At 45.7% G+C, this 27,789-nt stretch overlaps 2 protein-coding genes across 2 annotated transcripts in view; both read left to right on the top strand.

The window, feature by feature from the left end:
• Positions 1 to 12,876, top strand: part of LOC124805025 — a 54,196-nt gene extending 41,320 nt beyond the window's left edge. The window contains exon 3 of the mRNA XM_047265435.1: positions 12,623 to 12,876. Within this exon, the coding sequence (XP_047121391.1) occupies positions 12,623 to 12,876 (254 nt within the window). The remainder of the gene's footprint in view (positions 1 to 12,622) is intronic.
• A 267-nt stretch (positions 12,877 to 13,143) lies between these two features.
• The window catches only part of LOC124804777 (GRAM domain-containing protein 2A-like), a 322,882-nt gene continuing 308,236 nt past the window's right edge, over positions 13,144 to 27,789 (top strand). Inside the window, exon 1 of the mRNA XM_047265098.1 lies at positions 13,144 to 13,389. Within this exon, the coding sequence (XP_047121054.1) occupies positions 13,289 to 13,389 (101 nt within the window). The 5' untranslated portion in view covers positions 13,144 to 13,288. The remainder of the gene's footprint in view (positions 13,390 to 27,789) is intronic.

Genomic DNA, 27,789 nt, shown 5'->3' on the forward strand with positions numbered 1-27,789 from the left:
ACTAGTTTTCAGTTAACACCGGACCCTATTCAAGAAGTGGGACAAAGTCAAAGCTCGTTTTGCAGTATAGTGAAGGCGACTATTAGATATGAAATGTTTTCATTGCGTGTGGGCTGTCGAACAAGCTGCTGAAGACAATTTTTCGAAAAACGTGTCAAAAGTTACCCCTACAGTGAATCCATAGGCGTCCGAGTAGATTAAAGCTGCCTTCAATTAATATTGCGTGATCTGGATATTTCCGCGCTGCTGACCGTAGAGTTTGTTTGATGATTCTAAAACAGTCACGGTGGAATCAGATGGCCGGTAAAAACATTCGATAATCAACTTTAGTTCACTTTGGCCGGTTTCTCGTACCCAGATACCTTCACAATTAGATCCCATTTCGAACTCGGTAGACGAAATATTTTTGCCGATTGCAATGAAGACTCCCATTCCTATGGCATCTAAATTGTCTTCTCGCGATACAATCCGTGTCTCGTAAAATATTTTGGTGTTTTCTACGCCGGGTTACACACAGCTCCCGTTTTCGAGAATAACTGTTTACCGTACTGAAACCTACCTCACCTTCTACTATGTTCACACCCTACACGTTACTCCAATAGCAAACTGACGATTCTTTGATGCCTTTGATGCTTCTTTTAGTCATATTGTTCCACTTATTTCTTATATCCCCAGTTAATTACTCAGTATACCCAAGTAATTTTCAGCATTCTTCTAAAGCACCACATTTCGAATGTTTTCATTCTCGTTTTATCTGAACTGCTTATCGTTCACGTTTCAATTTCGCACAAGGCTGCGCTCCAGATAAATATCTCCAGAAAATACTTCCTTACACTTAAAGTTATGTTCGATGTTAACAAATTTCTCTTTTCTAAAATGCTTTAGTTTCTGTTGCCAGTCTGCATTTTATGTCATCTCTACTTCTGCCGTAGTCATTTATTTTTGCCGCCCAAACAGTGGAACTGATCTACTACATTTAGTGCCTCTTTTTCTAATTACCTTAGCATCGACTGATTTGATTCCATTACCTCTGTCTTACTTTTGTTGATATAGATCTTATACCTTCTATTCAAGACACTATCTATTCCGTTCAGCTGTTCTTCAGAGTCCTTTGTCGTGTCTGACAGAATCACAATGTCAGCGTCAGAGTTCAGACTTTTTATTTTTAACCTTGCATTGTAATTGTTTTTCCGAATTTCTCCTTGGTTTTCTTCACAGCTTGCTCTGTGTTCAGGTTCAGTAATATCCAGAATGGGTTAAAACTCTCTCTCTCTCTCTCACTCTCTTCTCAACCACTGCTCCACTCTCATGTCCTTAGAATCTTGCAACTGCAGTCTGCTTACTGTACAAGTTGTAGATAATCTTTTCGCTCACTGTTCATTGCCACTGCTACTTTCGAATTTCGAAGGGTGCTTCCAGTCAGTGTCTTGTACATGACATATTTACTATTCCAGTCAACACTGTCAAAAGTTTTCTCTAACTCTACCGATGCTATAAGCGTAGTAAGTTTGCCTTTCTTTAACCTATCTTCTGAGACAAGTTATAAAGTTATAGGGACAGTACTACCTCGCGTGTTCCTACATTTCTCCAGAAGATCAGACTGCTCTTCCCCGACGTCAGCCTATACCTGTTTTTCCATTGTTCGCCGTATGCATATATGGTGCCTTTATCTTAGTGGTGTTCATGATTCATTTTACATTAGGGTTTCTCTGCAATTTACCAATAAGATTCATAAATAACTTCGCGAGGACGACGGTTCAAATCACCGTCCAGCCATCTAGATTTAGGTCTTCGATGATTTCCGTAAATCGCGCCAGGCAAATGCCGGGAAAAGAGCACGGGCGATTTCCTTCCGCATCCTTTCGTAATCCGAGCTTGTGCACTGACTTTAATGACCACGCTGTCGACGGGACGTTAAACTCTAATCTTTTTTCCTTCCTTCCTTCTTCGAAGATGACTTGGCTAATCTTCTGGATTCTCAGCATAACGCTATTCTTGGTCGTAGCGGGCAACTTGCTTTACGTAAACTTTTGGCACGTTTCTCTCTGCAGGAGGTTCCTGCAAACTCCAAACTGCAAAGAATTTGCCTGAGACTATTTAGAGAACCGAATAGCTGAATCCTCTGGAGCTAGAATTCAATACGTGAGCCGCCGTTAAACGACGTCTAGTGAACTTTCATGGAATTAAATGTCCGTGAGATTGCAAAAGAGCCATAAACTCAACATCTGGTTTGAGTATATATGCCGATTCGCAACGGAAAGCGAAATGCGTCAAATTCCAGTTTTGTTAACGTGACAGTGTATATCTTCAGTCTTTTCTACAGTGTCTCATATATGGACACATTATTGCGCGTTAAACATGATATGCTAAATACGTGGAACTTTTAAGACAATCACGAATATAGTGGCATTCGGTAATACCGTCGCAACTCTTCGTCACGCTTGTCGTCGAGCGTGTTGAAAGTGTCAGCGATGCACATATAGTGGTTTCAATGCTGAAGGACCAGGTGCGTGTTGCAATCAAGAGCTCGGCGGCGGTATATTCTATAAATATGAAACTGGCAGGTACGGATGGCAAAGAACCGCGAGGGACAGGTGTGGCGAATCTTTCTACGGCTTCCGGCACGGTGCCCGGAATGTTTGAACAGAAACCACAGTGGCACACCTGCCACTAAGATATGGACCTGAGAGCGGCCGTTGGAAGGCCAGACGTGCGACGGACCCTGATTGAGTTATATCTGCATCTGTCCGACCTGGTGTGTCACTCGACGATTGATTCGCATGTCAGAGTGAGTTAGCGTCTGTATGTCCACGAGGAAATCTGAATTGTGTATTACGGCGTGGCCCAGCAGACATACAGAATGTTTTGTTACGCCCACCGTGTTATAAATATGGACGCCAACTGACAGAAACAAAAGTGGAACCAAAATTGTCGTGTTTTAACTCGCCTGCGCAGTATACATTGATCAGCCATAACATTATGACCACTGCCTACTGCGAGATTGAATGCCGCCTGCTTGCTTTGGTGGTCACGTGAGGCGCTAAGAAAAGTGTGTAAGGGAAGCAGAGAGGAGGGGCTAATCATTCTAGCGATGGCATGGGCCGCAGATGGGGAAATCAGCTAATGTAAACGACTTTGACAAAGCTCAGATTCCAGAGTGAGATTTTCACTCTGCAGCGGAGTGTGCGCTGATGTGAAACTTCCTGGCAGATTAAAACTGTGTGCCGGACCGAGACTCGAACTCGGGACCTTTGCCTTTCGCGGGCATGTGCTCTACCGACTGAGCTACCCAAGCACGACTCACGTCCCGTACTCACAGCTTAAATTCTGCCAGTAGGAAGGTAGGAGACGAGGTACTGGCAGAATTTAAGCTGTGAGTACGGGACGTGAGTCGTGCTTGGGTAGCTCAGTCGGTAGAGCACATGCCCGCGAAAGGCAAAGGTCCCGAGTTCGAGTCTCGGTCCGGCACACAGTTTTAATCTGCCAGGAAGTTTCAAAGATCAAATTGTTCCGACCCGGCGATTGCGGACGAATATATCAAAAACTGTGAAACTGGTCGTGTGTTGGCGCACTGTCTTCGTGGGCGTCTATGAAAAGATTTGAAAGCCGGTGAAACGACGTGTAGGCGACAAGGTGTTGGAAGCGCACGCCTCATCACGGAACGCAGAGTTCAGAGGCGTGGGTGCCCACTCTGTAAAGAGGATACGCGGCGGTCTGTCGGAGTTCTGAAGATATCTTACAATTCCGGTGCAGGCATAAGTATTTTGGAGCACACCGTTCTGGGTGCATTATTGAATAGATGCCTCTGCAGCAGACGACCTCTACGTTCTGTCGCATAGATCCTGCTATAAAGTCAGTTACGATTGCAGTGGATACGGGATCATCGAGGCCGGATCGTAAACCAACGAAGAGTGTCGCTTCGTTAGAAAAATCGTGATCAGTGGTCGTGTTCAGATCGCCATCATACAGGCGGAAGACTGTTCGATACGTGTGCCGCGCCAAGACTGCAGGCCGTTGGAAGGACACTTACGTGGGCATCCATGAGACCTGTGGTAATAATCGAAGGCATCGTGACAGCTGTCGACTGCACGAACAGTATTGCAGCTACCTGAATCCTTGTGATATCTTCCACGATGACGATGGCATATTCTAAGAGGTTGGTTCAAATGGCTCTGAGCACTATGGGACTCAACTGCTGAGGTCATTAGTCACCTAGAACTTAGAACTAGTTAAACCTAACTAACGTAAGGACATCACACACAGCCATGCCCGAGGCAGGATTCGAACCTGCGACCGTAGCGGTCTCGCGGTTCCAGACTGCAGCGCCAGAACCGCGCGGCCACTTCGGCTGGCATTCTAAGAGGATAACTCTCTGTGTTACAAGGCGAGAATCGTGCTACAGTGATCTGAGGAGCATGACAGTGAACTCACGCCGATGTCTTGGCCATTAAATTCGCCTGATATGAACCCAAAAGAAGAAATCAGGGATGCTATCGGGTGTCAACTCCGTACCTGTCCGTAACTTACGATAACTACATGACCTGTGCATTGACATATGCCCCACATACTACCGGAAACCTACTAAAGACTTGTCGAATCCACGTCACGCAGAATCACTGCTGTCTTGCGTTCCAAAGGTGGACCAACACGCTATGGAACAGGTGGTCATAATATTTTGGCTAGTCGTTGTATATTCCTCCATTGAGTCAGCTGTCGCCGTACTGATCACAACGGACGGCCAGCATCACGCACGTGACTGCCGCTCACCATTATCAAGCCGGCAGAAGGGGGATTCCCCAGCTGCTGCGTCAGATACAGCAGCCGGTTGCACTGATACACCCCGCTACACGCCCACCAATGCTCTAATAGAAAGTATCAGTAACTTTTCCTTTCTCGACTGTGGTTTGCGGTGCAGTGTTCCGCATCCATTGGCAGCATAATTAGTGAAGCTGGGGTTGGCTCGCACTGGCGCCTCTTTAAGCTCGTCACTAATTGGTTTCGTTTGCGAGTGAAGGCACTGACTATCTCGAGCTTAACAGTGCGGGACCATCGCTGTACGCTCCTTTTAAATCTCCGCGGCCTGAATTTCCATTTTCAGCGCTGCAGAACTTGTGTTCGAGCACTGCTTCGACGCGTCTCGAACCAACTGCCTAAGAAGTATTATCGCTTTAAATACATTTGATGTGATATTGTTAGCTAAGAATTTGCAGGGTGATCCAAAAGTCCGTTAACATTTGAAAATTAAATACTTTGCGGAATAATGTAAGTAGAGAGGTAAAAATTGTCACACATGCTTCAAATGACATGGGGTTTTATTGAAACCAAAAAACTGCACAAAAGAGCAACAGATGGCGTCTCATCTGATATAAAATCAATAATTAGCATAACAGTTGATATTTTGTCTAGACGTTGTTCTTTATAACAAATGATCTACATGTCGGCCGTCATTCATCAGCAATACCTATAGTCGACGGACAATGTTGTGAATAGCACTGTAGAGCATGTCAGTATGTATGGTGATAAATTGCCGTCGGATGTTGTTTGTTAGCACGCCGTAAAGGGGTCGGATGATCGCGGTGGACTCGTCACCTCAGGCAACCCTCTACCTATAATCACACAGATTGAGCTCTTGGGACCTCGGAAGCCAAGCGTGACCGACGTGGCGGTTCAGCACGCGATCCTCACCAAACGATGTGTGGAAGAGATCTTTCATTCGTGTAGCAGTCTGAGATAGAGCGCCATCGTGCGAAAAGTCGTACCTTCCAGCAGGTGTTGATCAGCCAGGCTACGGATCATCGGACTCAATCGCTCTCCACAACTCATTTTATAGACGATTCTCATGCGGAGTCACAGATGTTTTGCTGTCCAGCGTCATCAGTTAACTCTTTCTGTACTCGTTTTTGGTTTCAATAAAACCCCATGATATTTGAGGCATGTGTGTCAATTTTTCCATGTCTACCTACATTATTTCGTTAATTAGTGTTTTTTTTCAAATGTTAACAGACTTTTGGGTCACCCTGTACATCAAATCAGTATAACTTAATGTTGTTATAAGCAGCAAGTGCCGTCCCAAAATGAGAACATCAGAAATCTGTTTTCTGTCTGATACCTGAGGTACTACCGAACGTGTTAGTCACAGTAGGGAGTATATGTGGGTTGCCTACCTGTCAGTGAGTTAGCTCCGATGTTACCAGGATGGAGCTAATGCATTCAAGAGCACAAGTGCAAATTATCAGATATATATATAAACACAAAAAACTTCAACGAGGCTCTTATGAAACATTTTATTTCCATGAAATGGCTTTCGAAGGGACTGCGGCGAGGCCTACAGGAGCATACCTATTCATTTTTAGCACTATGCTGGGTACTGCCTGTTTGACTAGAAGATGGGAAACACTTTAACGTATCACTTAGTGTGTAAGTTACATGGCAAGATATATAAGTAAAGAAATTCGTTTTCGATGCAGATTGTGGCTGCCAGCAGTTATCTATATTTAAACTCTGTCAATATACACTCAAGGATCCCTACGACATTAATAATGGATAAACACACTATAAAGTGTATACGAGCGTCGCATAGACACAGTAATGCAAGTATTCGCCTGTACGAACACGGAAACAGAGACAAGTACTGTATCGAACCTCCCAGTAACGCTCGCTGCGTGACATGGCAGGCGGGATGCTGACTCTGAGGCAATAATGCAGTACGGTTGTGACGTTCAGAATAAAAAGGGTAAAAATGTGACGTGAAAAGTACTTTTACAAAACAGTAGTTTATCAGTATGTGCCTGGAGGCGCTGATGAGGAAACAAATGTATGGTACAATCAGAGTAAAAAAATGGATCGGTTGATGGGACACATCATGAGACATCATAGAATTCTTAGATTGGTGATGGAGGGGAGTGTGGTGGTGGTGGTGGTGGTGGTGGTGGTGGTGACCCGGAGGGCGGGGGTTGCAGAGGTGTAGGGGGAGACGTAGTGAGCAGTTACAAATGGCTGCAGGCTGCACTAGTTACGCAGCTATGAAGAGCCATGGCTTGGATGGAGAGGTTCTGCATCAATCTTCCGAACGAAGCTCACAACAACAACAACAACAACATACGTTGTTTGCAGGAATAGAATGCAAACGAATCAATGAAATCCATACAACAAACGCCTTATTCCAACCGGAAAATACGCGGTTGTAAATGATTCGTCTCACACCTGCTCAACGAATGACTTCACATGGCACGTGGTCGAAAACCGTAACAGAAAAGGAGATAAAGCATTGATTAGTAAACGTGATAAAGTCTAAATAAGTCGTCTATCAAGGCACGTGGCCCGTGGGAAACATGCACGCCAAACAGTTGACGAAATATGCGCATTTTCTGATAGACTGTGAAAAGACGTGCATACTCATGGCATGCCTTTATCTCCGGCATTTGCAAACTTCCTTGGGGCATCGTTTGGTGTTTATAGCCGTGGAGATCACGATTGTGAATGACTAATTGCGCTCTCTATCACTGTGCTGGACGTTTGTCTACTAAACACTCCACAAAGCTTAACAATCAACAACACTGTAGTGTACGATGGCAGCAGCTATGCAGTGTCAGTGTCTGGCACTGGACAACTGTTGAAGAAACTGGGATTCTAATCCTGCAAATGTCTCTTTAAGAAACGCAAGTCATCTTTTGAAACGTGACAGGAATCTTTTGAAACGTAGGTCCCGCCGGAATATGTAAGCTGTGTTGATTATTTTTGAATAATTAAAATAGTTTTGTGACCATATCCATAGCTCATGGAACTTTATACGGCATTTGCGATATAAGATGTGTGTGATGGACTCGCGAACTTCTGATTTTAGTTATTCTTTATCCTATCTAAAAGGAACACTCGACCCCAGTTGTAGGTTGCTTACCTAAAATCTTCCACAGGTTGCAAAATTTCAAATGCTGTCATAATCTACTCTTTTTTAGAGGTGGATAATCTTGCGTTCAGCGTTTAACGCACTGAGTATTAAAGCTGGAAACTATTTGTCCCGAGGCAGCATAACTCAAAGCGTGCGAATTACCCGTACTATGTTCGTACACTAATTGAGAATGACAGCACTTAGTGACTTCCAACAAAGTTGGAAAAAATTTCCTCGCTGATACCCACTACGAAATAACGAAAGAAAAGACTTTTTATCAGTGGCTGTTTTTCGCCGTTCGTGCAGTAAAACGTAAGCATTAAGCACGGCGTTTCGGTTTAATGTTTCTTTCCCACTGTATCTATTCATAGAACATTCTTCAGACAGTATCCACATATACCACTGGATGTACCTGCAAAATTATATCATTCTACGACACACAGTTCATGAGATACGACGTCGTGAACACTGAGATGCATAGAAACTACCTTTTTTCAAAACGAAGTGCGAATTACCCAGCCTTCGACCATATGCTGAACGTCAAATGTTTACGCATTACCTCATTTGTGAAGTTCTAGAAAGGATCGAGTGTCGAAGGGATTTTACTCATTGTTGTGGCATATCAGACAAAATGATACAATAGTAAATTATTTCTGACGATGAATAAGGCGCCCGCAGATAAAAAAAGTCTTTCCTTGAAGCGCACGTTTCGAACAACTTTACAAGAATTCAGGTGGTGCTCATCGATTCAATTCAACTTGACGATGAAATTGCAAACTTGGTATTCCACTTTCCTCCAACGCGGTGTCGCCGCCTCAGAGCTCCGGCAGACAAGAGCAGAGTGCTCGCAGACCGCCCGCCCCGCCGCCTCACAGACAGCGCCCAGCTCTTGTCTGCCACGTACCTGCACAGAGCTGAGCGTGGGCACTGTACGGTGGCGGGAGCCGTCGCTAGCGCGAGTAGCGGCACGTCGAAGCAGTGGCACACACCCGCACCACAAAGACACAGCTCCCGTCACCTCGGAGAACGTCCCTACGGCATCCTCGGCAACGTAACGCCCTCTCATAAGTTTCAGGACAAAGCCCAGTCCAGATCTAGTAATTTTTGGACGATCAGTTTCTGCCGTACTAAAACGGCTTCAGATGTGTTCAGATCTACAAGTAAAATAATGACGAAACAAAAATTACTTAGTCCCATAACCCCATTTATTTAGAAGAAATATATGAAAGGAACTGCATCAGATTGTCTGAATTAGACGGGGTACTGTACGTGTCACCAGCCATCAGTGGCTCAGCAGATATAAGACGATATGAAAGCACGGCAGAAAGGCGAGGTTACCGCCGTAGCGAAGATGGTTCACGGTAAACCACGTATACGCCGACAGGTACGTCTGTTCTATTGATACGTCCACCGCAAGAATGAAAATGTGAAGCGACACGTTGGTATTCGCCCACACTGCCGGCAGAACAAGAACTCAATCAGTGCCTGCCCTGGCCGCTTCTTCAGAACTAAACAACTGTGACACTTCGCCAGGAGCGCCCTCTATAGGGACGTGAATCCCACATTGACCAGTATGATACAATTTTTACTTCGTCCCAAGCTTTTACGTTTCATGTCACTTCGCTTCATATAACTCCGCTTTCACGGTCCAGAGGCGGTATTGATGTAGATCTCAAACCTAGCCCAGCCCTCACCTCCTGCATAGACACTTCCACTCACTTATACCTTGATGCATTAGAATGTATGCTATCAACCGATATCTTATTTGGTCAAGTTGGGTCATAAATTACTTTTCTACCCATTTCGATTTAATATGTGACCATCTTCCCGTCTACTCATCTAACCTTCAGCATTCTTCTGAAGTGTAAAATTTCAGGAGCTTCTGTTCTCTGTTAGCGACCACCGAATCACAATCAGACAAAGTACTTACAACTTCGGCATGTCATTTGGCACATGACATGAAATATTTTTGGATGTTTTCGTTATGAAACGTACGACAGCAAAATTTTTTGCAAAACTGTTGAATTTCGGACGAAATCAGCGGCGTATACGAGTCGCTCAGGAGTTGCTAAATGAAATCAGTAAGTATGTAGAACCACTGAGACGCGTCATAATAGGTGACGGAACGTGGCTTTCCGAATATGATGTTGAAACCGAGGCTCATTCCGCCCAGTGGAAGCACTGTGAAGCTTGAGACCAAAAGCAGTTCTACGAGTGCGCTCATGTGTATAGTAGCGATTTGTGGCGAAGCATCTCATATGTTTTGCAGAACAATAACTCACCTGCTCATACTTCGTTGCGTGTTCGCAAATTTTTTACCTATCACATAACCTATTTATGCCATAGCCTCCAGTTCGCCAGACATAGCCCCATACGACTTTTCCTATGCCCAAAAAGAAGTAAAATCTTAAGAGCTGTCGATTTACAAAGACAGATGAGAGTAAAGACCCATCGCTGAAAGAGCTGAAACCTATCTAGAATATCGAGTTTCAAAAGTTTTTCACGGGTTGGAAGAAGAGCTGGCATAAGTATACAATTTACAGGATATTTTGCAATTTCTTTTACAGTCTTCTAACGGTTGTAGAAGAGACTTAGTACATAAATTTGTCATAAGGAACCCAAGCCCGGAAATGTACCGTCTGGATCCACTAAGAGTTCGGAGGTCGGATCACTTTTAAATCTCCGGCTTCACAGTATTCACACGATTGCTGCTCTTCATTTGTGAAGGGGTATCTGCGAGGGATGCAGTATACACACGGTGCACAAATCCTAGTGTGTGCAGAATAACACCTGCTGCCGCCAGAACTCGTGCAAGAAAAACTTCTTTCAACTCTACAGGAGAGTCACATACAACACTTTTAATATGGCCCCACAAAGAGAAGTCGAGAGGAGTTAAATCTGGAGACCGCGGTAGCCAAGGAGTAGGTCCACGTTGCCCTATCACCTTTTGTTTGGTTGAGTACCCGTAGCAGAAGGCGCGAGTGCGCCAACATGTTGGAATTACTGTTGAAATCACGGTGGCAAATATTTCAGTAAATCCGCCAGTACCTGTAGCGTCATTTCCAGTTTGTGTAAGTACCGTGAACCGGGAGATTTGGAACTTATTTTACATCCGAATGTTACATTTCCGAATATGGATTCCTCATCGAACCTTTATCAATCAAGTCCCTTTTACAACTGCTAGAAGGCTGTAGTAGCAACTGTAAAACACCCTGTACTATGGGGGCTATTTTGAAGGGGATAACATTCTTGTAGACTAAGAAACATTCTTTTCTTGCCTCATTGAGTACACCGGTTCCCGACAGATCATCGAAGTTAAGCGACATCGGGCGTGGCCAGTACTTCGATGGGTAACCGCCTGGGTGCGCCACGTGCTGTCGGCTGTTTCCCCTATACTTTTACTGCAAAAGGGAGGAAGGGTGGTGGCGTGCAACTTCTGATCACCAGACTTCGCGCCAGTGTCCTGTGTTAAATTTCAAGCCTCCCCACACTGTCTCATGAAGTCGTTGATGGTGATCCGTCAGGCGGATGAGGTAGTTAAGCTCGGCGGCCACTTTGGTGCTACACGGTCCAGGTGTAGTTAAAAATATATCGTGCACGGGTAATTGCCGCTATCCAAGACCGGCGCCGAGGCAGCTGAAGTGTAGAAAGGGCCACAGATGGCAGGCGTGAACGACGGCTGCGGAGATGTGTAGAGACGAGTAGGTGAGCAAGTGATGAGCGACTGACCGCCCATATGAATCGAGGGGCTACCGACTGTGTCTCGTCAACGACTGACTGTTCAGCGAACGTTGCTGCGAAGGGCCCTCCTCAACAGGCGCCTGGTCCGTGGACCCGTGCTGGCAGATGGTCGTTGGCAATAGGACGTTGAATGAGCGGCGACAGATGCTCTTTTCAGATGAATCACGTTTATGCTCCACCGGACAGATGGACGTTAGCGCGTACGGCATGAAATGTCTGAAAGAATGCGTCACTGTCTGGGAATGTTTCGGTGGCCTCCCTTGGGTGATCTCGTCAATGTGGAGGGTACAGTGGATCAACGCAAGTATGCACCTATCCTTGGGGACCGCGTCCACTCGTATATGCCACTTGTTTTTCCTCGCCACGATTGCTTCCAACAGCAGGACAATGCAGTGTGTCACACAGGGGCAGCGTACGTGCGTGGTTCGAAGAGCACCAAGATGTATTAACCGTACTCCCCTGGCCAGCAAACTGTGGTACCACTTTGTTGGGGCTGTTCGTGCCGTAGATCTTCAATCGAGAAACCTAGCGCAGCTGGCCACGTCATTATATTCGGCAGGGCTCCACATCCCTCTCGAGCCTTCCACAACCTGCACGTCTGGCAGCGGTCCACGCTGCAAAAGCTGCTTTTCGTGGCTTTTGACTGGTAGTCACATTAATGTGACTGTACAGTGTATTTAGGCTGTGTCCCGGCACCCGTTGCACCTCTCTCTCCCTTCCCTTACCATTATCCAACACAAACCTAACACCACACTATAAATACCCATTACAGACATCTGTACTTATCAGGTAAACTTGAACACACGAATCTGACACTTCGTGCAGGATAGGTGCCCTGGTGGCCGGAAGACGAAATAATCTTTCTCCTTAGGCGTCTGAACCTGTCCTTCGAGGTCCGACAGGCAACAGTAATATACAACTTTGCTTTACTTTCCAAAAACAAAATTATCCGTTGCTTTCGGAAGACACCGCGTCTCCGTTCTTTGACGGCAGAGGAATATCAGCTGAGAAGTGGGGGTGGCGGGGAGATGAGGAGAAGGCGCGGGGCGCCCAGGGCAGGTGCGGCCCGCTGTGCAAGCAGCGTCTCGTGGCGCGTGCCGCGGGCCCCCGCGCTTGACGAGCGGGCCGCACGCACAGTAGCGGCGCCGCGAGTCCAGTGTCCGGCGTCCGGCGCTAAGCGCTCCGCCCCCGCCCCCGCCGCCGCCCCCGCCGCCGCTGCCCCCGTTTGGCGAGGCGGGCGGCAATGAGGATGTCGCCATTACTGCGCGTTCCCTCGGCGGCGGCGGCGGCGGCGCGCCCACAGTGTGTCTGCTGGCGTCGGCGCTCCACGCCGCCCGCTACTCTGTGCAACAATGGATACCTGTGCGACGGCGCTCGCCCTGCGTACGCTGCCGGCGCCGCTCTCTTCCGGCGAGGAGCCGTCCTGCCTGTCGACCGGCAAAGCGGGGGGCGCGCGGCGGACCACCGCGATAGACACCAGGTTCAGGAGGCGGCTGACGCGCGACGCCGTGTGCCAACGGATCCGGTACGGCGAGAATAGTGTCGGCGCTGTTTAGTAGTGCTGCGTAGTAGCCGCCCGACAGCCTCTCCCTGCAGTACGGGTGGGCTCTTTTTGCGAATCTTCCGAACACTGCCGTACGTCTGTTCCCTTCGCCACCGATGAAGGTCATCAACGAGGACAGACCGAAAAGGAAAGACGGCCGCAACGCGACGCCCGAATGCCTGCGCTTCAGAGGCAGGAGCTACCTGCTGACCACCAGGTGAGCCTACACCTCACTTCTGTTTGTCATTAAACACTCGAGTAGAAGCTGTTCATTGCACAGCATTAGCAGCCCTTTTCTTCCGTGAACGGTTCGAGGTATAGAAGTGAGGCTTTCGACATCGTACGAAGAGGAACACGCCATGTCATCATATACATAACTGTTCTTAAATGTGGTATCGAACGAGGTACTAGAGGCGGTATTTTTTTTTTAATGGAACGATATACTTCTTCATGACATTCGCAAGCTCTGCAAAAAAAAAAAAAAGTACAGTGATATAACAGTCAAATTGCAGTAACAAGAGGAAACACATTTCACCTTAGCAACTGAGGTATGCCTGCTCGCTGCACATAACGACGGTGCCTGGCGTAAGGGCTCCACTCGGCGGAGTTGACACAGCAGTAGCTGACTCCGGCAGCCCCGCTCTTCGTCGAACCACCTTCAAGGTATTTCTGTACCCTTCCAGTCTCGATCAGCACGCGGGAAGAACTAACATTTAAATCATTTCGTGCGAGCTCTGATTTCTCTTACGTTATTATAATGATCATTCCTACCTATGTGGTGCGGCCGAGGGGTTCTAGGCGCTTCAATCTGGAACCGCGCGACCGCTACGGTCGCAGGTTCTAATCCTGCCTCGGGCATGGATGTGTGTGACGTCCTTAGGTTAGTTAGGTTTAAGTAGTTCTAAGTTCTGGGAGACTGATAACCTCAGATATTAACTCCCATAGTCCTCAGAGCCATTTGCACCCTCCCTATGTACATGAACGCCACAAACGTTTTCACACTCTCACGCCAAACCTGGCGGTTGAAATTTTGTGAGAAATTCCTGCCGCAACGAAAATCGCCTTTGCCACGGATATGATAAGCGAATTGCGATGGGAATTATTGGAGCACTCTCCCCCCCTATTTGGCGATAATACCAAACGAGCTGTCCTCCTTTGAACTTTTTCGATGTCCTCCATCAATCCAAACCGCACAGTAAAACTCAGGAATAGGGCGGACAAGCATAGGGAATAAGCAGTCTCTTTACTGGATCTGCTGCACTTTCTGCGAATAAATCGCAGTCTTTGGTTCGCTTTCCCTACAATATTATCTACGTGATCGTTCCAGTGCAAGTAATTCGTAACTGTAATATTTATTTAGTTGATTTTACAGACTGTAGACTTACGTACAACTGAAATTTACCGGATTCCTTATAGTACTCATGTGGATGGCTTCACACTTTTAATTATTTAGAGGCAGTTGTGACTTCGCACTATACAGATGTCTTGTCCAAATCGTTTTGCAATATGTTTTGACTGTCTGATGGCTTTATAAGACGTAAATGACAGCATCATCTGCAAACAAACAAGAGGGCTGCTCAGATTGTCTCGTAAATCGTTTATGTAGATCAAGAACAGCAGAGGGCCTGTAAAACTTCCTCGGCGAACGGCAGATATTATATCTGTTTTACTCGGGCACTTTCTGTCAGTTATTACGAATGTGACCTTTCTCACAGGAAATCACGACTCTAGTCGCACGACTTGAGACAATACTCCATAGAGACGCAATTTTATTAGAAATCGCTTGTGAGGAACCGTGTTAAAATCCTTCTGGTAATCTAAAAATATGGAATTAGTTTGACATCCTCTGTAGACAGCAGTCATTACTTCGTGAGAATAAAGAGCTGGTTGAGGTTCGCAAGAACGATATTTTCTGTATCAGTATTGGCTGTTTGTCAATAACTCGTTCTCTTGGAGATAACACATAATGTTCCAACATAGTATAAGTTCCAAAACTCTTCTGCAAATCGACGTCAGCGATATGCATTTGTAATTCAGAGGATTACTTCTATTTCCTATCTCCGTTATTGCTGTGGCTTGTCTACATTTCCAGTCTTTAGTTACGGATCTGTCGAGACCAAGCGGTTGTATTTGATTGCTAAATATGGGGCTATAGTATCAGCACACTCTGAAACGAACCTGACTGGTATACAATCTGGACCGAAGGCCTTGCCTTTATTAAGTGATTTAAGCTGCTCGTTTACACCGAGGATATCTACTTCTAAGTTACTCAGAAAATTTACTTCATCTTCTTTGGTGAAGGTATTTCGCAAAAGTGTGTTTAGTAACGCTGCTTTAGTGGCACAGTGTTACCGCGCAGTGAAAGTATTGATTGTCTCTTTCCGCTGGTGTACTTTTCATACGACCAGACTCTCTCATGTACTATGCAGAATGATGTCCACAACAATTATGACCATCTCAAGCACACACAAATCTCTAACTTGATGTTGCGAGAATAAGTGGTGTGGTAGCGCTACATGCTGTCTTACATACACGTGATGCCAGTTGAACAGAATTAAAGTAGTGGCTGTACTAGTTTGGTTCATAATGTGTTCATTTTTTCCCGATTTATTTGTATCATTTAGTCTTGCAATGGAGATAGTGTTTCTAGTACCTTAACATTCCATCACCCTAGCGCTGAGAGTATGTGTTTCTTTAACGCATTACGTGTTACTGAATCGAGACAGTCGGATGCTCTAATTAAACTTAAGTTCTTATCTGTCTTGTGGGTATCACTGAGAACGGTGCTCAAATTTTCTAGGACTCACTTTCTCCTCTTAGCGTCCGCTAGTTCCCCTTTGGAGGCATGGTCTGTCATTCTTTACGTGAATCCTTGGTGGTCCATCCTGATTACTGGCAACGGAACGTGAACTGCCTCCTTCTTAAAGCTACTGTGACGCTCACAAGTTGGCTGTTGCTCTCTCCTGGTCACTGTCAAGCAATTTGGGAAGCCTTGACAGCAAGTGAAACTTACTGTTATTACATTTTTGTCTGTTGGTGACAAGAGCTGAGTTGTGTTTCACATTAATTACTTAAATTTCACCGAAAGAAGTTCGTGTCGGTAGACACTATTTTTTACGGACCTGCACTTGCTAATAGTGGTAGCGAATGACAACACAGGGCAGAAGAGTACAGTCCAAGCAGTTAGCTGTTGTAGCTTCGTCGATAAACTTAGCTGCATGTAGAGGAACAGCAGCTCATTCTCAGATTGCGATGAAAAAAGAAACGGCAACTAACATGGACGGTTATCTGGTGGGTGACCTGTTTCGGGCTACGTCCGCTCTCAATCCAACGAATGTTAGCCAATTTCAGTATCCATCAAAACAGCAGTAAACCAAGTGCTGCACTCTGTTTACCGCTATTTTCACGGGCATTTAACTTGGCAAGCATTAGTGGGCTTGGAAACCGGTCACCGACTAAATAAACATCCATCTTATTTGCAGCTCTGGCTGTCTATTTTTGCATTGCATTCTTCGATAATGTTCTCTTGCATAATCTTCTGCGTGAATCAGTGACGAAGCGAAAGATAACACAAATCAAAGCTGAAAGCGCACTTCACTGTCAGTCAGCTAGACAGGTTGACAGGCAACTTAGCATTCATAGGCACGTGGCTTTCTGACTCGTCGGGCCCATTTACGAATGCCATTCTTGAACGCATCAGAAACGAAGCTACATATCTATTTCGAAAGCCACTCGGCAGTGCATAGCCGATAGCAGTCTATGCTATATTTAATGTTAGCCACTCCACCCCCCCCCCCCAATTTCGTTCTTATATGGAAAGAAGGATGATTGAATGAATCCGTGTATGCTTCGATGCGCAGGCTAATACCTGTTATTTTCACAATACTGACGTGAAACGTCAGATGGTAGAGACAGATTTTTTGCAGAGTTTTCCTCGCATGTCATTTCCGTGACAGGGTTCAACGAGGACAAAAAAATTGTATTCCAGGAAATTCGCATTTGTATTCCCTGAGTACTTCCGCTACTATTTCGTATGTATTTTATGGATGTGTTACGACTCCAGCAGCGTGTCTCTGAACTCTTCCGGTATCTCTTGTCAAACGTGTTTGATTACGCTCCCAAAAGAAGGAGCAGTGTTTCCGAGTAAGGCGCACTGTCGTCGTTTCCCTACGGGGCGCACTGCACTTCTACAGAAAAATCACGTAATATGTAAGTTTTCGCCTTATTATTGTTGACTTCACGTGTTCGTTTCGTTACGTGTCACTGTGTACTATTAGCCTTGGATATTTAAACAACTTGAAAAGCTGCAAATGTTGACTTGTAAGCTTGTAATCTCATGCCGTTGGGTTCCTTTTCTTTGAATGATCATTACTTTAGAATGATCCCTGTTTAAAAGAAGATACCACTCTGAACACAGAATTGTAATATTATCCAAGTGCAGTTGCTTTCCTTGAAATTGCACAGCCACGAAACATACCGTACGAAACTTTATCTTCAGTGGGCAAGCTGAGAGCACTATTGACTCCAGTTTATGAACTGTTTTATACATGGCCCCGTCACATTAACGTGACCAACGCCCGTGTTCAACGGCAACGTGCAGTTGCCACTACGGCCGGCAGGTGGCAACACTAGCAGTAGAGGATACAGTAGAAGATACATAAAGCGTATAGGATAGGGGGCAGGGGCGGGGGACACGATAACAGTGCAGCCGATGTCGTAATGCGGAAAAGGAGCGATTAAAATGACGTCCACGAGGGCGTCATCATTGGCTCTCGGGTCCAGAGTGGAAGCATTTCCGAAACGGTTAAGTTTCTAAACCGTTCTCGTGCCGCCATGGTTAAAGTACACCATGTAGGGCAAAATGGCAGAGGCAGCTGTGGTGCGCCTCGAGCCATAGATGACTGGCTGCGGAGATGTACACGGGTGAATAGATGTCCAATTCTTGAACAAATAGAAGCCGTATGAACCAAGGGGCTACGAATAGTATCTCCTTAACGATCGTTGCTGCCTAAGAGCCTCCGCGGCAGGCGCCTTGTTATGCACCCGTGCTGACTGCAATTCATGGGTGACGATGGCTGGAATTTGCACGCAACTGGACGTCCACTGAATGGTGACAGATGGCAGTTTCAGATCACAGATGGCTGTTGGCGTGTACGGCGTGAACCGTCTGACAGCAAACACCCTGCAACAATCGTCTGAAGAGTCCAGTTCGGAGGACGGAGAGTTGTGGTCTGGAGAATGTTTTCGTGGCATTCCCTGGGTGATATCGTCATTCTGGAAGGCACCAAGGATCAAAAAAAGTATGCGGCTATCCTTGGGGACCTACGTGCAGTTTGTGTTTTCTCGGCACGATGGCATCTGCCAGCAGTACAAAGCAACGTGTGACACGGCCCGCAGTGTGCACGCGCGTTGTTCGAAGAGTATCAGGGTGCGTTCTGCCGTACTCTCATGGTCATCAACGCCCCCCGCCCTCCCCCAGATGTAACCCAATCGAGAAACTGTGGTGCCGTAGATGCTCAGCTGAGAAACCTAGCACACCTGTCCAAGCCACTGGAGCCGGCGTGGCTCCACATCCCTGTCGGCACCTCCCACAAACTCACTGGCTCTCTCCCTGCGCGTCTCGCAGCAGTCTGCCCTGCAGAAGATGTTTATTCAGCCTTTTGACAGGTGGGCACGTTAATGTGACTGGACAGCGTACATTGAGAACAGCAGCAGTCTCTTACCCTTCCTTTGGACACAGTTGACGATACTTTTGTTGGTGTCGAATATTCGCAGTTAGATATATTGCACTAGGTTATATCAGTCAAAAGTTTTTAGGTTTAATCGCATTTCTTTTTTAAAAAAATCCATATAATATTATCTTGGTTGCAAGTCGAAAGCTTTTCATCCAGCAAGTCGGACCCTGTCTGCAGTTTTGCAAGCTAATGTGTGTGGGTGAAAAATATGAGTTGTAATTGTTTGACAGAAGCCTTTCATGCAGAAATGTCATCATGTTCAAGGTTAATATGCCGTAGGATCCTAGAAAGACAAATAATAGTGAGAACATACGGAATTCTCTACAGCAGGTCCTTTACCGATTTTTATAAACGAGAACGACCCACGCTCTGTTTTTCAGTGACGCGGTACTATTCGGCTCATGAGAAATTCTCGATAAATATCGGCTGGGAAACTGGATGTTCACCTGTAGATAGCGCACTAGCTAATGATGTTACGTATCTCACAGTTGGTGCATGCCACGGAAGCTTTCATCGTATCAGACTGATCATAGTACTTGTTCTCTCCCTTGCTGATGAGCCTATTGAGTGACACACAGCGTGATTCCACAGCCGAAATTCTTCCGTAGTGGTTTAAATATACACTGTTCTCAGCACATATGCAGTCCCGCGGAAAATAACTTCGTTCTTCAGTCTCGAATGTCTGTCGAATCACAACTGAAGCCGGTAGCGGTGGTCGAGTGGTTCTAGGCGCTTCAGTGTGGAACCGCGCGACCGCTACGGTCTCAGGTTCGAACCCTGCCTCGGGCATGGATGTGTGTGATGTCCTTAGGTTAGTTAGGTTTAAGTAGTTCTAAGTTGTAGGGGACTGATGACCTCAGATGTTAAGTCCCATAGTGCTCAGAGCCATTTGAACCACAAGTGAAGAAAAAAACTGCTGTGGTATTTGTGGACAAACATCATTAAATTATTTGCGCGATATGCGTGATCTCACTACACTCAAGTCCAGGTAAGTACTCGAGGGAAATTGGTTTTCTCGTCACCCGAATTTACTTCTCGTGGTGAATTCTTGCGTGAAGTTCAAACGGTCTGTCGCGCTAGTGTGCTCAAACATTCTCCGTTACTTCGCAGTACATACTGTGCAGAAAAATATTGGCATAAAATGGGCCTCAAAAAACGCGTCGCTCCGGAACGTTGCGCGTATAAACTTTACATTGGTTGCGTTGTTGTTTATATTGATATTATTTTTGTCCAGTATGTAGTTACGTTGGGAGCTCAGCTGAGTCACATGAATTCCCTTCCGTATGTTTTGGAGCTAGACTGTCGGCTTGCTAAGCGTGCCTATCAGTTGGAGTGAACTCATTGCTTACCGAGAGAAAGGAAGGTGTACCGATAGGAATATTTTGACTTCATTCGTCAATACAAAGCTGAGCGTTTCATATTGCATACTGGAGCAATGTTAGGTGTTCATTAGCATATCTTTTAAACAGTCGGTGACATGAACGGGGGAGACAACAGGTAGAATGTCGCATATATTTGGCATTTTGTCGTGTTTCAGCTGACGTGGAAGGGGTTAGACCGTTGTACTATGTCCGCTTGTTGTGAGAGAAAATGAGAGTTGAGGGTGTTTAAGTCTGAAGAAGACAGACAAAATGACAGTCACAGGACTCATTCAAAATCGACCTTTATCAGGAAACTTTGTAGAGACAAATCCTTCTGTTGTTCCTGTGGGAGAATCGTGCCTATAAGACCAACTGTATTGGCAACATGTCAGGAGTCAGTGCAAGAGATTCTCTGAAGCGAGTCCCCGAAGAAAGTCCAACTGTTTCCTGGGTGGAACAAGAGCTGACTCGTAGACGGACAGTGCTATAGATTATTTCTCTCGTGCTCAGCGGAATTCTGTTTGTTCTTCTCGAGTTAGTTTCTGCATTGAACGTCGTTCAGAATATATGCCATCTTACCAGGATCCCGATGTCTATAAATTCCTGTGTATGACGAGCTTGTATGTTGCTGTCCCCTCTCCACTTGCCGGCCGGGGTGGCCGAGCGGTTCTAGGTTCTAAGCGCTACTGTCTGGAACCTGCGACCGCTACAGTCGCAGGTTCGAATCCTGCCTCGGGCATGGATGTGTGTGATGTCCTTAGGTTAGTTTGGTTTAAGTAGTTCTAAGTTCTAGCGGACTGATGACCTCAGAAGTTAAGTCCCCCAGTGCTCAGAGACATTTTTGAACCTCTCCATTTACTGCTATAGAATCTATAGACCGTCACAATATTTCTGTCAAACCTTGCAAGCAGGATCGAACCAATGTTCTTCAATCCAGAGCATTTATATTTCGATTACCGTGGCCTATTACTCCTTCGGAGAAACCGTAGAGTAACATTAATGCAGCGACCGTATGTAATTCAATTATTTCATGTAGCCGTACAGGCATGATTGATTGAAGTAAAAAAATGTTCAAATGTGTGTGAAATCTTATGGGACTTAACTGCTAAGGTCATCAGTCCCTAAGCTTACACCCTACTTAACCTAAATTATCCTAAGGACAAACACACACACCCATGCCCGAGGGAGGACTCGAACCTCCGCCGGGACCAGCCGCACAGTGCATGACTGCAGCGCCTTAGGCCGCTCGGCTAATCCCGCGCGGTGATTTAAGTAATCAATGACTCATACGTAATTAATTAACCTCTGGCGGAGACCTTGAGAAGGGTACTACCACCATCTGGCTTTACCGTGACAGCACCTGATTCTTCCAGTAATATATACAACCAGAGAGATTGTTGAGCATTGGGTGGACAAAATAAAGGCGGCCCAGAAAATATTTAATGCACTTTCATACAGACAGCCCAACTTATATCATCCACTCCCAGGTCTAATTATCTACAGAGTAACAATTATTGAACTATATGAAATAAAATCGTCGTAACTTCTGAACGGTTAGCGTTAGGGCGTTCAAACTGCACGGTTGGCCGCGGGCATGATGGGAATTAATAAGCGCATGCGCACGCGCCGTGTTGTCTTTGTTGGTGTTGTTTGTACGGAGCAGGCAGACAGACAAAAACGCCACACACCAGAGTCGAAAGCGAGTTAATATTGCTGCGTCATCCAGTACGTAGTCTCCGCCACACAACAGAAAAGAATGGGACTTAATACCGAACGGTGCGTGAAGGTTTTGGAAGACTATTTTATCGCCGTTATCCAAAATGACCCTAATTTCGACGGGATGTGCTTCATGCAAGAGGGATCTGCACTCAATCGAAGCAGGAGAGTGCTTGATATCCTGGAGGAGCACTTGGGGGACCGCATCCTGGCTGTGGAGCGCCCAGAGGCCACTGGCGTTGGCTTCGATTGGTCGTCGTATTCTCCGGATCTGAACATATGCGACTCATTTTCGTGGGGCTATACTAAAGACAAGGTGTACAGCAATAGATCCAAAACCATTGCTGAACTGAAAACAGCCATTCAGGAGGTCATCTACAGCATCGATGTTCCTATACTTCAGCGGGTCTTGCAGAATTTCGCTATTAGTCTGCGCCCCGTGGTCGCCAGTGATGGCAGGCATATCGAACGTGTCATACCCTAAATCTGAATTTCTGTACTGAAGTTCACATGTTAAATAAAGTGCTTCCACGTTCAATAATTGTCACCCTGTAAGTTGACGACCGTATTTTATTCAATTATTTCAGCTAGGCGTAGAGGTCCAGTGGATGGCTGGGAAGGTTTGGTGGCGTAATCGCTGCACCACCTTCTTCGAACCTGTGGAGAAAAGAAAGAGTGGTACAGTATTGGTGGCTCTAAGGCCCCGGGGACTGATCAGAAAAGGTTTTTCTAGCATTCCTGGTGGTGCGTCAGAGCTGTGTCCTAAGTGTATCCGTTTCATGCAGGTGTCTCTGTGCTGACAGCAGCTAGTTTTAGCAGAACTTGGAATAATTTGAACGGAGCCGGTGTGTAGCATTGCGTCAAGCTAGCGATTATCAGTAAGTGCAGTTTGGCGACACGTAGGTCAGAATAACGTGTACGAAAAAGGACTGCGAGTAGGGGTAGCCGTACTCAGCGGAGAACTGCACAGCAGCAGTACCCGTAGCAGGCAGGACGGACTTCAGTGCAACAAATGCGGCTCAGAGCCGTACGAATAATAGCGGATTTTGAGGCAGAGGCACTGGGAGTCCAACAGCGCCACCGAGGTGCCTGGTCCACCCCAGAGAACGATAGGACTGGGCACCGCGAGCAGCGTGCGTGGGTTCGAGACCGGGTGTGGCCAGCCACCCCAAGCACTGCGGCTCCTCGCGAGACTCGGTTTCACGGGGCTGCTGGCCTGCCTTCCACGTCGTATCCGTCTTTCCTCTGGCCGCACTCGAGGCACGCAGGTGCTGGCGTGCGCCACTGCTGGGCACGGAGTGCCGCTGGAGTCGGGGAAACACCGACTCAAAGGAAGGCCTCGGCGCTTGTTCGTGACGTCACGTCAGCTAGGCACGCCCAACGCCAGCTCTGTTGAGGCATACTCATAATGGTGGTGTCTCCCTCTCTGACACAGGAAAATGTGGAACTATTGGCGGTAGTTCACCAACACACATTGTTCTGAGAGAGTTCTGCAATCAATTAATTGGGCAATTCATTACACTTCTTAACAAATAGGGTGCTCCTGAACTTAAATTTCCACCTGTTTTAAGGATCGACGTACAAAAACAACTTCGTGGTCCAGCAGCAACAGAATTCGTGCTTTTTACCTTATTTGTAAATCTGAGGAAGTTGCGTTTGTACTGGGTTGCTTTTACAAGAAACTGTCAACATATTGGTGCTCTTCTTTAGGTATCTTGGTTGACTACGGGGTGAGGAGCACTGAATGTTAATGAAATATCTTGCGATTGTACACGTTGAGGGAGGGCGTGGGGGACAGAAGAAGAGGCAAAAGAGAGATACTTGTTTTATCAAATAAAATTTTTTTCATCTTATAAAGTTTTTCCTTTCAGTTGCAAGAGGGGAATATTTATCTTTTCTAATGTGCATGTTTAAAAAAGTTTAAGCTCACCAGTATTTTCGATGTATGAAGCTATTTTGTTTCCTGTTTAGAATTCCTTTCGTTGAAAACGACTGTAATCTAATGACTGGCAACAGTTGGACATTTACACATGTAAATTAGTTCACATTTCCAGTGACGATGTGAAACGAAAATAAATAAATAAATAAATAAAAGTAATAAGTTCATTGTAAGGGGGTAGGAGTAAGTTTCGATAACAAAATGGATCAAGTAAATATAGTTACTTGAATGTAAAATTTCCGAAGCTTGCAATGGGGCAAAGCATCTTCTCATATTGATCTACGTTTGTTTCGACAGGATTCAGTAATACAGAACTATGATCTTCATTTGTAGCTTTACGACAGTAAGAAAATCTTTCATCTAAAGAAAACTGCAGAATCCAAAACAATACCAAACATTCTGTCCAAAAATAAGAGATTTATAGTGATAAGCACGCCCCGGCGTTTCTGCCTGCAACAGACCTGACGTTCGCCGTGCCTAGCTGACGAGACGTCACCAACAAGCGCCGAGGCCTTCCTTTGAGTCGGTGTTGGTCAGGGCCGTGGCGCACCCTGAGACCATCGGCGGCCACTCTGCCCAGCGTCAGTGCCGCGGGGTGCTCACACCGTTCCCTCTCGCTAGGGCGGAAGCCGACGCCTGCGAGCCGTACCGTACTACATCAGAGTAACGGGAGTGGGGTGTGTCTGCCTCACATTGCTGGCCACGTAATGTGTATCTGAAGTTAACAGAATACTGTTTCTCGGTCATCAGTGTACACATGTTGAATCACCTAAAACTTGCACCGCAAATGTTGCGGAAATGGAAAGTGCTACTGATGTAGGGTTCTGACAGAATGGATTGGTAGTCAGGGGCTAGTGCTGTTAGCCGATTAGCAGGCTCTACTAATACTTGCAAAGCGTATCTTTCTGTGCAAACATTCATTGCAACAATGCCTATTGACATCGACAGACTAAAAGTAGGGAAAAGAATGACAGTGGTATTTGTTGCACGATTCAAGTGCGAGTCGTCTACGATGTATCTTATTTTGAAGTTTCGACAACAACACTTCATTGAGCCGTTCAACCTGCATAGTTGCTAGCTACGATGTTGTTATGATTGCTTATAGTGTGATTGTGTGTTCCTTGAGTGCATTGCGACTTGGTAGTCAGCTGGTGTGTGATAGTAAAAGCAGTAGGACCAGCAGCGCTTTAAAGATTTTCACTGATCCTGTTGCATACTCGAAAGTATCATCGTTGGATGGTCGTAAAGAACTGCAGAAGCAATTGGATAAAATTTACACTTCGTGTAGTGAATGGATAAGTAGAAAGTGAAATAAGCCTGGTTCCGCTCAGTAATCATCATCATCTTGAGCGTCGCAATACTTAGGAGTAATGCTAAGAAACGATAAAAAATTAGACCGTCACATAAAACTAGTGTTAGGAAAGGCTAACGGAAGACTTAAATTTTTTTCGAAAGACTCTGCGAATGTACATCTACATCTACATGATTACTCTCCAATTCACATTTAAGTGCTTGGCAGAGGGTTCATCGAACCACAATCTACATCTACATCTACATCTATACTCCGCGAGCCACCTTACGGTGTGTGGCGGAGGGTACTTATTGTACTACTATCTGATTCCCCCTTCCCTGTTCCATTCACGAATTGTGCGTGGGAAGAACGACTGCTTGTAAGTCTCCGTATTTGCTCTAATTTCTCGGATCTTTTCGTTGTGATCATTACGCGAGATATATGTGGGAGGTAGTAATATGTTGCCCATCTCTTCCCGGAATGTGCTCTCTCGTAATTTCGATAATAAACCTCTCCGTATTGCGTAACGCCTTTCTTGAAGTGTCCGCCACTGGAGCTTGTTCAGCATCTCCGTAACGCTCTCGCGCTGACTAAATGTCCCCATGACGAATCGCGCTGCTTTTCGCTGGATCATGTCTATCTCTTCTATTAATCCAACCTGGTAAGGGTCCCATACTGATGAGCAATACTCAAGAATCGGACGAACAAGCGTTTTGTAAGCTACTTCTTTCGTCGATGAGTCACATTTTCTTAGAATTCTTCCTATGAATCTCAACCTGGCGCCTGCTTTTCCCACTATTTGTTTTATGTGATCATTCCACTTCAGATCGCTCCGGATAGTAACTCCTAAGTATTTTACGGTCGTTACCGCTTCCAATGATTTACCACCTATGGCATAATCGTACTGGAATGGATTTCTGCCCCTATGTATGCGCATTATATTACATTTAGCTACGTTTAGGGAAAGCTGCCAGCTGTCGCACCATGCATTAATCCTCTGCAGGTCCTCCTGGAGTACGTACGAGTCTTCTGATGTTGCTACTTTCTTGTAGACAACCGTGTCATCTGCAAATAGCCTCACGGAGCTACCGATGTTGTCAACTAAGTCATTTATGTATATTGTAAACAATAAAGGTCCTATCACGCTTCCCTGCGGTACTCCCGAAATTACCTCTACATCTGCAGATTTTGAACCGTTAAGAATGACATGTTGTGTTCTTTCTTCTAGGAAATCCTGAATCCAATCACAAACCTGGTCCGATATTCCGTAAGCTCGTATTTTTTTCACTAAACGTAAGTGCGGAACCGTATCAAATGCCTTCCTGAAGTCCAGGAATACGGCATCAATCTGCTCGCCAGTGTCTACGGCACTGTGAATTTCTTGGGCAAATAGGGCGAGCTGAGTTTCACATGATCTCTGTTTGCGGAATCCATGTTGGTTATGATGAAGGAGATTTGTATTATCTAAGAACGTCATAATACGAGAACACAAAACATGTTCCATTATTCTACAACAGATTGACGTAAGCGAAATAGGCCTATAATTATTCGCATCTGATTTATGACCCTTCTTGAAAATGGGAACGACCTGCGCTTTCTTCCAGTCGCTAGGTACTTTACGTTCTTCCAGCGATCTACGATAAATTGCTGATAGAAAGGGGGCAAGTTCTTTAGCATAATCACTGTAGAATCTTAAGGGTATCTCGTCTGGTCCGGATGCTTTTCCGCTACTAAGTGATAGCAGTTGTTTTTCAATTCCGATATCGTTTATTTCAATATTTTCCATTTTGGCGTCCGTGCGACGGCTGAAGTCAGGGACCGTGTTACGATTTTCCGCAGTGAAACAGTTTCGGAACACTGAATTCAGTATTTCTGCCTTTCTTCGGTCGTCCTCTGTTTCGGTGCCATCGTGGTCAACGAGTGACTGAATAGGGGATTTAGATCTGCTTACCGATTTTACATATGACCAAAACTTTTTAGGGTTCTTGTTTAGATTGTTTGCCAATGTTTTATGTTCGAATTCGTTGAATGCTTCTCTCATTGCTCTCTTTACGCTCTTTTTCGCTTCGTTCAGCTTTTCCTTATCAGCTATGATTCGACTACTCTTAAACCTATGATGAAGCTTTCTTTGTTTCCGTAGTACCTTTCGTACATGATTGTTATACCACGGTGGATCTTTCCCCTCGCTTTGGACCTTAGTCGGTACGAACTTATCTAAGGCGTACTGGACGATGTTTCTGAATTTTTTCCATTTTTGTTCCACATCCTCTTCCTCAGAAATGAACGTTTGATGGTGGTCACTCAGATATTCTGCGATTTGTGCCCTATCACTCTTGTTAAGCAAATATATTTTCCTTCCTTTCTTGGCATTTCTTATTACACTTGTAGTCATTGATGCAACCACTGACTTATGATCACTGATACCCTCTTCTACATTCACGGAGTCGAAAAGTTCCGGTCTATTTGTTGCTATGAGGTCTAAAACGTTAGCTTCACGAGTTGGTTCTCTAACTATCTGCTCGAAGTAATTCTCGGACAAGGCAGTCAGGATAATGTCACAAGAGTCTCTGTCCCT

The sequence above is a fragment of the Schistocerca piceifrons genome, chromosome 7 (assembly GCF_021461385.2).
Source record: "Schistocerca piceifrons isolate TAMUIC-IGC-003096 chromosome 7, iqSchPice1.1, whole genome shotgun sequence".
Classification (NCBI taxonomy): domain Eukaryota; kingdom Metazoa; phylum Arthropoda; class Insecta; order Orthoptera; family Acrididae; genus Schistocerca; species Schistocerca piceifrons.